At 42.2% G+C, this 12,134-nt stretch overlaps 1 protein-coding gene across 2 annotated transcripts; it reads right to left on the bottom strand.

Moving 5' to 3' along the window:
- Window positions 1–3,820: 3,820 nt before the first annotated feature.
- LOC146511894 (uncharacterized) lies at window positions 3,821–11,270 on the bottom strand. Of its 2 annotated transcripts, none has more exons than XM_085171732.1 (4): window positions 10,711–11,270; window positions 8,305–8,435; window positions 6,361–7,560; window positions 3,821–4,268 (listed from the first exon to the last, which is right to left on the bottom strand). In XM_085171732.1, exons 2-4 carry the CDS (start codon window positions 8,353–8,355, stop codon window positions 3,906–3,908), a joined length of 1,614 nt encoding a protein of 537 aa, XP_085027858.1. In that variant the 5' UTR covers window positions 8,356–8,435; window positions 10,711–11,270; the 3' UTR covers window positions 3,821–3,905. The 2 variants fall into 2 exon arrangements, with proteins under 2 accessions (XP_085027858.1, XP_085027857.1); XM_085171731.1 differs by having other exon boundaries at window positions 11,031–11,270.
- Between the last annotated feature and the right edge of the window lie 864 nt (window positions 11,271–12,134).

Genomic DNA, 12,134 nt, shown 5'->3' with positions numbered 1-12,134 from the left:
ACAATTAAACACATTCACTTACCGAAAATCATCTGCTGTGGCAAATGGGTGCAAGCCTTTGACCACAAACTGAGTCACTGCTCGGTGACATTCGTCTATCCTGCCTGAAAGGAGACGCTACCGGTAGACTGCAGCGAGAACTGCCAGCATCTGAGCCAGACTCTGTCTCTCATCATGGTCACCTAAACGCACAGTAATGGCAGGTTTTGTAATAAGGCAGATCGCGCTAACATAATATGCACTGTTAGTTGATTATTTACCTGCCGCATTACCGGGAGAGGACGTGCAAACGTTACCGCTGCTGCTGGGTTGAGATTCACGAGTCCGGAGCGGAATTAAAAACACGACATTCATTTAAGGTTATCGCGTGTTTTGTGAGCAAATGCTTTTGCATATTCGTAGTGTTTCCTCCTATTTCTAAATTAGATATCTACTTTGCAAGTATTGCAAGTTGCCCTGTTGTCATCCGTTCTCGTAAAGTATAACCAAACTTTTGAGCGTTTGAGCCGCTTAGGCGCCGTGTTTCCTGCCTGGTAAATTGAGCTCCGCAACGTGGTGACGTCATTCGGGGCGACTGGAATCGATAAGGGAATCGTTTGCAAAAATGGCAAACAAGCACTGACACTTTCAGTCAGTACTTGTCCACTTTGTCCACTGATCGTGGACAGAATTTGTGGAGTAGTGTTGGCAGCGTTAATGTCGTTAAAATTATGTTAACGCCATAACTGCATTAATGCGGCAATGCGGCGTGGGGCTGCAAGGTGTCAACACATTAGTGCGGTTAGCTTGTTAACGGAGATTTGCTGCGTTGATGCAGTTATGGCATTAACGTCATTTTAACAAGATTAACGCTGACAGCACTAATGTGGAGCAAAGGTGCAGGGGCAGCACACTTCAGTGGCCTCAGGATCAGTTCTTTGATTCTGGTGGATGATGAGGTCCTCCTGGCTTCATCAAGTAATGACCTATGACTCCTGCAGAGATAAGAATTAGCACCTCTGAGTCACAACTTTGAGGGTGCGTTAACCAGCAAGTTCTGGGAAAATGACATGTACTGTAATCTTGCTCTTTACATGATAGACATGAGGCTAAAAGCCATGCAATTTGAGGGAAATGAATGAAACTGTGTCCCATTTCAGGGGAAGAAACCTCAAGAGTCCAAGATGGACCCTAACATAACTTTAGGTTGCACCTTTCCCATCAAAGTTACAGAACAAGGCAAAGTAGCTGTGTTTCAGAAATGTAGAGGGAAGTAAATATTATAAACACACTCCAACATCAATTATATTTTTTCTTTAAAGTGACTTTTTTTTAAACTAAAGATGCTGAAGAGGTGTCTTCATAATTAAGATGAGGAGTGAAGCTTTATTGAAGTGTCTGAAGCTGCATGTAGGACGCTTCCCGCCTGCTCGACGGGAAGCGTCGAGCAGCAAGGTCGACTTTCACAGTGTTTCCAGCTGTGCCCTCAACAGCTGGATGAGCGCCCTGCACAGGTAGGCCTAACTGAAGTGAAATCCCTGTGCAAAAATAAACTCCAACAAACTAGTCCATCTGCTGGAAAGCTGTGAAGCCTCTCAGGTGCAGCACTAATTTTTATCCTTTGTGACACTTGTGTGAGAGTCGTCCTCATCGGTTGTAATGATGTCATCTGAACCCAGCGCTCCTTGTTTTAGATGGAAGCTGGGAGATGTTACTGCCTTATGTAATGAAATGACATTTATTTGTATACTTCCTTTATATTTAAAAGAACCCTCAACCTTCCAAGTCTCCAGCTCAAAAGCCAAAGAGTTGATCATCAGGATTTAAACACCACAAATGTGAGCTTATTACTATAATTTATAACAGCGCGACAACACTTTTACACCTCCCGCCATCCTGCTACATCATCTAAACTTACAAAAATATGACAAACCAACGTTCAAAGTGATGCGCATCACACTGACTCGACCAACACTCGAACAACACATTTAGCAGGAATCACAAGTGATGGTGACAGAAGCTGTACACACCCAACAGACATGTCTGTAGTAAAAAAAAAAACAAGCTTATTGGTTCAAAGATGTGCAGAAAAAAAACAATAAAATGCAAATAATCTGTAGCACTTCTAAAGTTTCCTTGCATTGAAATTTGAAAGGAAGTTGAATAATCTTCCTCACAGAAAACTCATCATAAACCATCATCAGCCCTGAAGCTGCTGGATCAGGACTTTCAGCTTCACCTGGAGAACTCCAGCCATCATTTACAGAATGTATTTTTGATCTGAATTCAGACATGAGAAAAGTGTCACCAGCTTTATTATTGCTGTTTATCATTATCATTATTGCTGCTTTCTGATTTTAAATCTATGAACGTGTCAGCGTGACGTCACGATTGTTTCCTGGTCTGGCTGTTTGGGCCTCTTTGGCATCATAACGATCTCTCATAGATTTCTTTTCACGCATATTACTTCTGTAGTGTTCTGCTCTGTTTTTACTCCTCCCCATTTAAGTCAGCTTTCTTATGATTGGCTGGTTGAGATGTGTCCTGATGCATGCTCAATCATCCAGGTAGAAAATCCCATGAAGTTGATTCTGTGGATCTGGACGTAGTGTTTTCAGACTGAAGAAATCACTTGGATGAGTGATGAAACATTTCTCCCACTGAAAATGCCCGGACTCAGCTTGTGTGTGTTTAAAGTCTGAACCTTTGGCTCACAGGGAGTATGTGTATATGTAGCATTTGCCACTGTAATATACATGAGACAGAAAACCAAAATTATAATAATACGTACAAAGATTTACATTAAAGATATATATAGAGAGATATATAGCTCCAGAAGCAGCTTCAACAGATCGCAGAGCAGATTTGTTTTTCGAAACAAATCACAGGAAATTAATTTTGAATTGTGTGAAACCTGATCCCTGTTTTGTTTGGGGAACCAGACAAGGTCTTCCTGTTGTTTTAGCTGCACTGTGTGTCGTCCTGTGTTCTTGCAGGAGTTTGGAAATGATCTGCTGCTCTGCATGATCACGCTGATGTTTGCATAGAGAAGATAATGAAGCAGGGCTCTAGAGTGCGACAAATTTTGTCGCAAATGTGACCAAATTTTTCAATGGTGCAACAAAAAAAAAATCCTAGGTCTCACCGGTGCGACCAACTTTTCGAGTAAAAAAAAAATTTAATTAAATTCTCCGCAACTCTGAAAGTCTCCCTGTGGTCAACAACTAACACACATTATGCCCCTATTGTGGTCTAAACCAATCAGAGATAGCCAGGGGCGGGACATCTAGATCCAGATATTCCCGTAATACTTCGTGTGTACATTTGAAAGTGCAGGTGGCTAGAGAGAGGTGAGTAGCTTGAATAAAGCGATATCGATTCATTAAATCCTGAATCGACTTTTGAATATAAAAGTATTTTGCCAGAAATGCCAGAATATCAGGTTAAAGATCACAAAACTATTTCAACAACCACCAAACAGCAAATGAGAGCAGGTAAACAGATTCCACGCAAAGAAGTAAACATAGAGCAAACCCGACGCATCAGAATCAGCTTTCTGAAAAAGCACATAAACATGCTGCGATAAATGCACTGCCCAAGTTCCCCTCTCCTCACTGCCTTTCAGCGGCAGGCAGCAGCAAACAGGCCATCCAAAGCACTTTAAGCACAAGCAGTTTATTGTTGATTGTTAGTTAATCATTTACAAGTTAATATTGTCTGTATGGACAGCAATTTTCCCCCCAAAAAAGTGCACACGTAAAACTGTGGTTTTAAGCGATGCAGTTGAAAAATTTGGGTGCGCCTAAGACAAGGTGCCACCAGTGCAATCATGGCAAAAAAATTAGTCTAAAGCCCTGTGAAGTTTATTATTGCTGCACGCGGTGAAACAGTGCATTAGTGATTATGAAACTCTTCCCACGCTGTGTTCACGATGTGTACGATGACGTGAGTACGAGAAGCTTTTCTTCCAGTGTCTGGATATGAATGCTTTCCTCAACGTGGGCTAGTTTATGTTGTCGCAGGCCTTTGGCAAACGTGAATGACGTCCCACACTGGTCACAGACGTGCTTTTTAGTCCTGTGGAGGAGTTCGTGGCGTTTTAATGCACTCGGTGTGGGAAAGCCTCTGCCACATTCTTTGCAGTAGTTCAGTTTGTGCCCAGTGTGCATACGCTGGTGTCTCTGTAGGGTTCTTTGGCTGCTGAAGGATTTTCCACATTGGTCACACTGGTACGGTTTAACGATGGTGTAGTGCTGACAGGGCTCAGCGCTGGGTCCACCGTCACTGCTCTGTGTGTGAGACAAAGACTGCGTAAGTCTGGGAATTAATAAAGATCACTTCTGCCAAAAGACACCCACTGATATTTGCTGAGTGTTTTTATGTGACGGATAGATGTACTTGGACATGTCACCAGAACCAATACTTATGATGCCATTGGATCCCAAAATTCTGAAAATGTGATGGTATTGTTTCTGGATGTTCAGAACTGAAGGGGGCAGTATAGCGCTACAAGTGTTCTTCTGTCCTACATGCCAAAGAAAAAAAAAGGAAAAAGGAAGTCCACAACCACAGGAAAAACTACATATAGCACAAAAAAACTACATGTGGAAAATGGTGACTAGTGCTGCTGCCTTAAACTCTCTTTCAAATCAGAGTCAACTGTGAAAGTTTGTTTCCAAGGGTGACAAGGGGATGATAATCAATTCAGAAAATATAATATACAAATTGGAGATGGCTCGATACCGATATCATAGAGACCATGGGTTAAGAGAGTGTGGTGAATCTTTTGGTGCTTGGGTTTTGGGGTTTTTATAATATTGGGTTTGGTGTAACATTAAAGTGTGAAATATTTACCACTGTAATGGTAATGGCTTGGACAGTCTCTGTCGTTGTGTCCTTGGGCAAGACACTTCACCTACCGCCTACTGGTGTTGGCCAGAGGGGCCGATGGCGCGATATGGCAGCCTCGCTTCTGTCAGTCTGCCCCAGGGCAGCTGTGGCTACAACTGTAGCTGCCTCCACCAGTGTGTGAATGTGAGAGTGAATGAATAGTGGAATTTTAAAGTGCTTTGAGGGTCTCGAAAAGCGCTATATAAATGCAATCCATTATTATTATTAACAACAAAACAAAACTTTGCTAGACCTGCCCCTGCACAGTTGCCAGCTGTTAGCTACATGGAAAAGGATCCTGGTGTAGAAAGTAATATTAAATAAATTCTAACAAGAGCTTATCAAGCTTAAACGTGCTGCTGTTGTTCAACCGCTGGTTTTCTCTTTCTGGCGCAAAGTGGGCCAAAAAAACAAACAAAGAAGAGAGACGGACTCGCGACAGAAAAGCCGATCAGCTGATCATTGATCAGTTTCATGATTGAAGCAGCAACAGGAGAGGGAGGGGGAGAGAAGAAGAGGCAGTCGCTCCATATATCGGTTGTTAAGCTTAACGTACTTTAAAAATATTCAGAGATGAACTTACACACTTGCTTTACTTCTCTGGGATAACTTTCGTGGAGATGAAATGCCTCATAGCGAGGCTCCAAATGCTCCACCAGACCACCAAAAGGTCTCGCACGCCACAGCCGCTCGATCACATAACGCATGCTGCTCCGACGTGCTACGGTTATGAGCTGACTTACGCTATGTCGCAAGTTTGAAGGTGAAGTGAAGTGCTTTTGTGATATTTAATGGATCGGATTACAATTTTAATTTCTTTCCGATATCCGATCCAGTAATTTAGATACCAATATGTAATATCCGATCGGTCCATCTCTAATACAAACTACTTACTATGATTTTTGGCCCAAGGGAGGAAACTTTCATTTTCAGCAAAACACCTAAAACTCCGGCATCAATATCTGTTCAAAGATTAAAGCTGAGTAAATTTCAGTTCACAGTAATAACGATGCTGAAGTGCACACCACCATTGTGTTTGACGCAGCTGGTACTACTGTTGACATCAACTTTGTTTCACAGTCTAAAACACATGTGCTCACGGTAAATGCTTATACTAATGTAATGTATCTTTGGTGGTATTTTAGGAGCCATATATTTTATGAGGTGGTACTCATTGTGAAAAGTTTTAGAACCACTGGCCTAGGCCATCTTTTTTTTTATATCCTCAGAGAATACTTTCATATGATGTGGCATGTTAAACTTCCAGTGACCAGTATGAGAGAAATAACATCAAATTCAAACACCTGTTTTCATTTGCACCTGATACCTTTTAAAGCTAATGTGTCACATGACACCAGGGAGGGAAATGGGTAATTGGGCACAATTTGGACATTTTCACTTAGAGGTGTACTCACATTATTTAGGCAATAATGGCTGTGTTCTGAGTTATTTAGATCATTCCCAAATTGAAACTGCACTAACTAAACTTACCTTACACTGACTGCACTTGAACGGCCTCTCCCTGGTGTGGATCTGTTGGTGTCGTTTTAGGACATCCGAAGACTTAAACGTCTTTTCACACTGGTCACACTTGTATGGTCTCTCCCCAGTGTGGTTTCTCTGGTGGACTCTCAGATCACTAATGCGTCTGTAGGCTTTCCCACACTCGTCACAGCGGTGTGGTCTATCTCCAGTATGGGTAATTTCGTGGGCTTTTAAGTGGGAGTACTGCACGAAAGGTTTCCCACACTGCTCACAGCAGTACACGTCCTCCCCGGTGTGCATGCGTTGGTGTGTTCTTAGGGTCTTTTGCAGGCTGAAAGCTTTGCCACAGAAGTCACAGTTATATGGTTTACTTCCAGAGTGGGTGCGCTGATGGGTAACCAGGTTCCCCTTACAAGTGAAATCCTTCCCACACTGATCACACCTGTAGGGTTTAAGTCCGCTGTGAGTGAGCTGATGTGTCTTTAAGTTGTCCATTCGAGTAAAAGACTTCCCACACAAGTCACAGCTGAACAGCTTAACTCCAGTGTGGATCAGCTGATGAGTTTTTAAGTGATCCAACCGGATAAAAGACTTTCCACACAGGTCACATCTGAAGAGTTTGATTCCAGTGTGGATCAGTTTATGAGCTTTTAACTCGCCCATCCGGGTAAAGGCCTTCCCACACTCATCACAGCTGAATGCTTTAACCCCCGTGTGGATGAGATGGTGTCTTTTTAGCTCCCCCATGAATTTAAAAGCCTTTCCACACTGATCACAGCTGAACGGCCTAACTTCCGTGTGGATGTATTTGTGGGTCCTGAGATGTTTTGTGGTGGGAAAATTCTTCCCACACTCATCACACTTGTATGGTTTCAGCCCACTGTGGAGAAGTCGATGTGCTTTTAAGTTGTCCATTCGATAAAAAGACTTGTCACACAGGTCGCAGCTGAACAGTTTAATACCCGTGTGGATCACCTGATGTGCTTTTAACTGACCCATTCGAGTGAAAGACTTTCCACACTGCTCACATATGAACTGCTTAACTCCCGTGTGGATCAGCTGATGTGTTTTAAAATGCCCGATCCGAGCAAAGGTTTTTCCACACACGTCACATCTGTGAGATTTATCTCCACTTCCTGTTGCTGTGAAGGACTTGTCAGCTTTCTGATAGGAGTCAGGTTTTGACCCATCTTCATCTTTTTCCTCCTGCAGTAAACAAAAACAAAAAGCAGGCAGTCAGTGAAATGCAGAGATGGAGTAAACTTACACTACAAAGTCTTTAAGTTACTGAAGTTTGTTGTGTTAGGAGTTCTCAGATAAACAGATCAGATGTCGAAGGGAAAAAAATCCTGCTCATATTGACACTGACAGGGACTGGGTAATGTGCTAAGAATGAAAGGATACCACATCATTTGATAGAAATAAAAATGGACTAAATTCAAAGACACCCTGAAAATCAAAGTGAAACAATGATGTGGAAGGCTGGTCCATTTTGCTGACAATGCAGAATCTTACTGGGGCAGGCTCCTAATGAGATAATGGACGCTGTCCCGGGGGAAGTCCTGCGAGATCTAGCCCATGGCATCAGCGCCTGCACAGTCTGAGGTGCAACATAAACATAAACGAAACATAACGTCCCAGATGTGCTCTGTTGGAGCCAGTCAGTCGTATCAATTCCTTCATCCTCCAGGAAATGCCTGCATGCTCTCACCACCTAAGACCGGGCACTGACGTTCACCAGGAGGAACACACTGAGTCCTCGGTTGAATAAGATCATTAGAAACCCTGCCACAGACTGGCGACCTGTCCAAGGTGAATCGTTTGTCTGCAGGTATTAAACCATTTTTATTCAGATTCGTTTTCCTTTATTGAATTTTGATTTGAGGATATGTTTTAAAGGGCAGAGCAGACAGTTCAAACAATAAAATGTTACTGTGAAACTTTTCTTACCTGCTCTGATGGATCCCCACACAGTGGCTCACAGTCCTCCTCTTCTTCCATTCCTCCTCTGTCAGACTCCTCTTCTTCTTCTCTATCGGATTCCTCTTCTTCTTCTTCTCCTCTGTCAGACTCGTCTTTTCCTGAGATCAAACAGATCTTTATTAGGCCACCCTTGATTTTCACTTCTAACCAAACAGGAGACTGAAACCAGATTTAAAGCCAACAACCAGTTTGAACTCAGTTTAATTCAGTTACGACTCATTCAAATGAACCCAAACAGGTTTGATCATGAAGTTAAAAGTCAGGAAAAGAGTGAGTGCAGACCGCTGACATCAAACAATAAAATCTGAACTAATAGCAGGCACTGAACGAGATAGGTTAAATATAAAGTAGAAGTTAGAAGGGACATGTTCTCAGCTCGATTAATGTTATTTCACTTTATCAGCATGACGTAGATCAGCTTATCTGCTAATTGGAAGGTTGTTGGTTCGATCCCTGGCTTTTTCGAACCAACAACCTTTGGCAAAATACTAAATCCCAAGTTGCTCCTGATGCTTCCAGTGTTTGTATTAATGTGTGAGACATGTTGTTGAAAGTGCTTTGAATACTCCGATAACATATTTCTGATCTATTTAAGAACCAGTCCTAAGTTATAGTAACTAATAACTTTATGAACTTAAGGAATATGTCAATTCTGCTTTTAGTTTTACTTGATTTAGTTCTGAAACACTGGGAGACCTCCGAGTCACCAGTTAGCATCCGACATGCATTTCCTACATCCTGAATCAGGGCTGGACTGGTATCGTAGCACACTAGCCTTTGACCAGTGGGCTGACACACTCGTGGGCCGATTGGTGGATTTTTTTTTTTTCTTTGTCATAATCATACACACTACAGTCTGGCCTGAAAGCCTGCTGCACATCGGCCCTACAAGCACCGACAGTAGCCTATTGATTCCTTTTTGATTACTCACACTGGATTGCCCAATCAAATTTCTGAACATGACCGGTCACCCTACCTTCCCTGTAGACTGGTGCACCTTGTAGAACAGAGACTAGTGTTGAAGAAGTGGTTGATACAGATGGACAAAGAAAAAAAAAGATGGTGCTGAAAAGCTAAGAGAGAAAATGAAACTAAATGAAGTAAAAGCATCAAATTAACCGACATGTTTGCAGCTGCACCGTCAACAGCAATACCAACAACAAATGACACAAAGCCCTCACATTCACAAGAGGCTGCTGTAGCAAGCATTAGCCATGAACCATGCACCAACCTGATTAAAACTTTAACTCTATATCAATAATCAAATAAAATGAAACATGTGCATGCAAAATACACATACACACAAAAATACATATTAGTGATCATGGTGGGCCTCCAGGGACCAGTCCAGCCCTGTCCTGATGAAATATGAAAAACCTCCAAAAAATTCACAAATGTTACCCAAAGACGGTGTGAATCAGTAGAGGCTGTTTTAGGGGTAAAAAAAAGGGAATATTATCACAAAAAAAGGCATAACACAACATGTCCAGGCACTAAGGCGTGGTTTGGAAGAGTAAAGCAAGGCCTGGATTTCCCTGGGCTAATGACATTAAACAGATACCAACATCTTCTTCAGTGATACAAAGATGCCAACAGAGCCATTATTGCTTCACCACCACAGGTGTGCAACACTAAGGACGGGCATTTTCTTAAGTCTGTGCAGGAACTGGTGAGGCGTGACCGCAGACACACACATAACCATAACAGTGCAGATCTGTAAGAACTCACACATTAAAACAGAACACATACACTGACGCCACAGTACTTTCAAAAAGCATCACCGATGAAAGACAACAACTGTAGATGGACTCGAGACACTCAGTGACCCCAACTATAAAAACTATGAGAAGCCTGAGTCTTTATGAAGATTAGGGAAACTGGTGGCCTTAAATCCAGTGTGGCTTGGTTTGCATTTCACTGAAACACTGGAGAAGAATTTAATGTCTGTATTCTTCATCGGCTGAAATTCACTCAGGATATCACAATCATGACCACCTAAGTGAAACACTTCTTGATTGGGATTATGGAGGCGTTTCAAAAGCTATGGAGACGTACCAGGCTGTTAACTGTGTGTAATTTACCTTACTGCCAGGTGTGAGGTGTATATGTTTGTGACTAAATGATCAGTTTCTGAATGTGTGAGTTCATCAAAGGGAATATATATATATATATATATATAACAATGTAGCTTGCCATCACATCTGTGTGTGAATGGGTGGATGACTGAATGTAGTGTAAAGCGCTATACAAATACAAGCCATTTACCATATATTACTGAACAGATCGATGCATCTTATATAATCTGATTGTTACAATTACAAACTGAATCTTGTAAACAGTGTATCACACACACACACACACACACACACACACCCCTTTGTCCTGCAGCAGTGAGCTGGGTATGTCAGTGATGTGGTTTGGATGTGAGCAGCAGCTCTGATGCCTCTCACAGGTGATCAGTGTGTCAGGAACCAGGTTATCACAGTAACTCAGTCCAGCGGTCAGCGATGACCTTCAGCCTCTGCTAACAGGCTAAGCTAAGTCCAGCCACAAAACAGCTGCTGTGTTTCGGCTGCTCGTTTCCTCTTACTCGGGTCAAACTGTCAGGAGGCACCGAGGAGAGAAGCACCGCGAAAGAGACAAGCAGCCGACCTGAAGCCGCACCGGATCCAGACTAACGTCAGCTCGGTTACCTTTAGGAGACCCCAGACCATAAACCGAGGCCAGCTCCATGATGAAGCTCCAGCACTTTCCCCGGTGTTCAGATCAGACCCGCCGGGATGAAGCGTGTCACAAAGCGGCGGAGACGAGCGGGCAGACTGCGTGTGTGTGCTTGAAGGGCCTGCAGTCTATGGCGGACACACAGCTGCAGGAAACCCGGACACTTTCCAGGATCCTCCAGCCTAACAGGAAGTCACAGAAACACTCACATCCGGTTACAGCTGATTCCAGTACTGCGCACAATTCAGCCAGTACAGCAGGCAGTCTCTACAGGGTTATGACTTGTTTATATGTATATATATATATATATATATATATATATATATATATATATATATATATATATATATATATATATATATATATATATATATATAGATATATATATATAGATATATATATATATATATATATATATATATAAACAGTCCTGGAGGGATCCATCCAATGTGGGTTAGTGTCAGACCAATAGCGGTGGTTTTGTTTGTTAACTTCACCATTCACATAAAAGTTTGCTTCATCACTGAACAAAATCTTCTGCGTGAACTGAGGATCCTGTTCCAATTTTTGTTTTGCCCATTCTGCAAATTCTGTGCGCCGCTCTGGGTCATCCTCGCTGAGATGCTGCAGTAGCTGGAGTTTGTATATATATATAAAAATATAAATATAAATATATATATATTAAAAACAAGAGAAAAAGTTTTCGAGATTAAATTTGGAAGGATAAAGCCAGAGACTGGGCTCGTCTTAGCTTTTCATAATTGTATAGTGGGGTTTATGGCCAACGAATGAATGGATGAATAAAATAATTAACAAGGGGCTGGGGCAGGAGGTGGAGGTAAAATTCCCGAAGAAAACCTCGAAATTTTCCATAAAGTGAAAAGTGATGCTACTTCACTTTATGTTGCGTTTGAATGAAATTGATCCCACACATGTAATAGCATACATGCAGTTATAACTGTGCTCTCATGCAGTGTCGCCAGCACGCAGGGACCTCCATGGCACTGAAGATGATAACAGAATGATTTGAGATTTCTTATTTACTTCAGTCTGTGTGAATTTCTTCCCACCTCAAC

This window comes from Neolamprologus multifasciatus, chromosome 9 (genome assembly GCF_963576455.1).
Source record: "Neolamprologus multifasciatus chromosome 9, fNeoMul1.2, whole genome shotgun sequence".
Classification (NCBI taxonomy): domain Eukaryota; kingdom Metazoa; phylum Chordata; class Actinopteri; order Cichliformes; family Cichlidae; genus Neolamprologus; species Neolamprologus multifasciatus.
This window is presented reverse-complemented; position numbering and strand designations above follow the sequence as displayed.

Bases quoted from the DNA above. Each gene is read 5' to 3' on its own strand.
- LOC146511894 (XM_085171731.1), bottom strand. From the start codon at position 11,070: ATGGAGCTGGCCTCGGTTTATGGTCTGGGGTCTCCTAAAG. The intron at 8,436-11,030 runs GTAACCGAGCTG...GTTTGATCTCAG, and splicing joins TGGTCTGGGGTCTCCTAAAG to GAAAAGACGAGTCTGACAGA. The intron at 7,561-8,304 runs GTAAGAAAAGTT...TGTTTACTGCAG, and splicing joins GTGGGGATCCATCAGAGCAG to GAGGAAAAAGATGAAGATGG.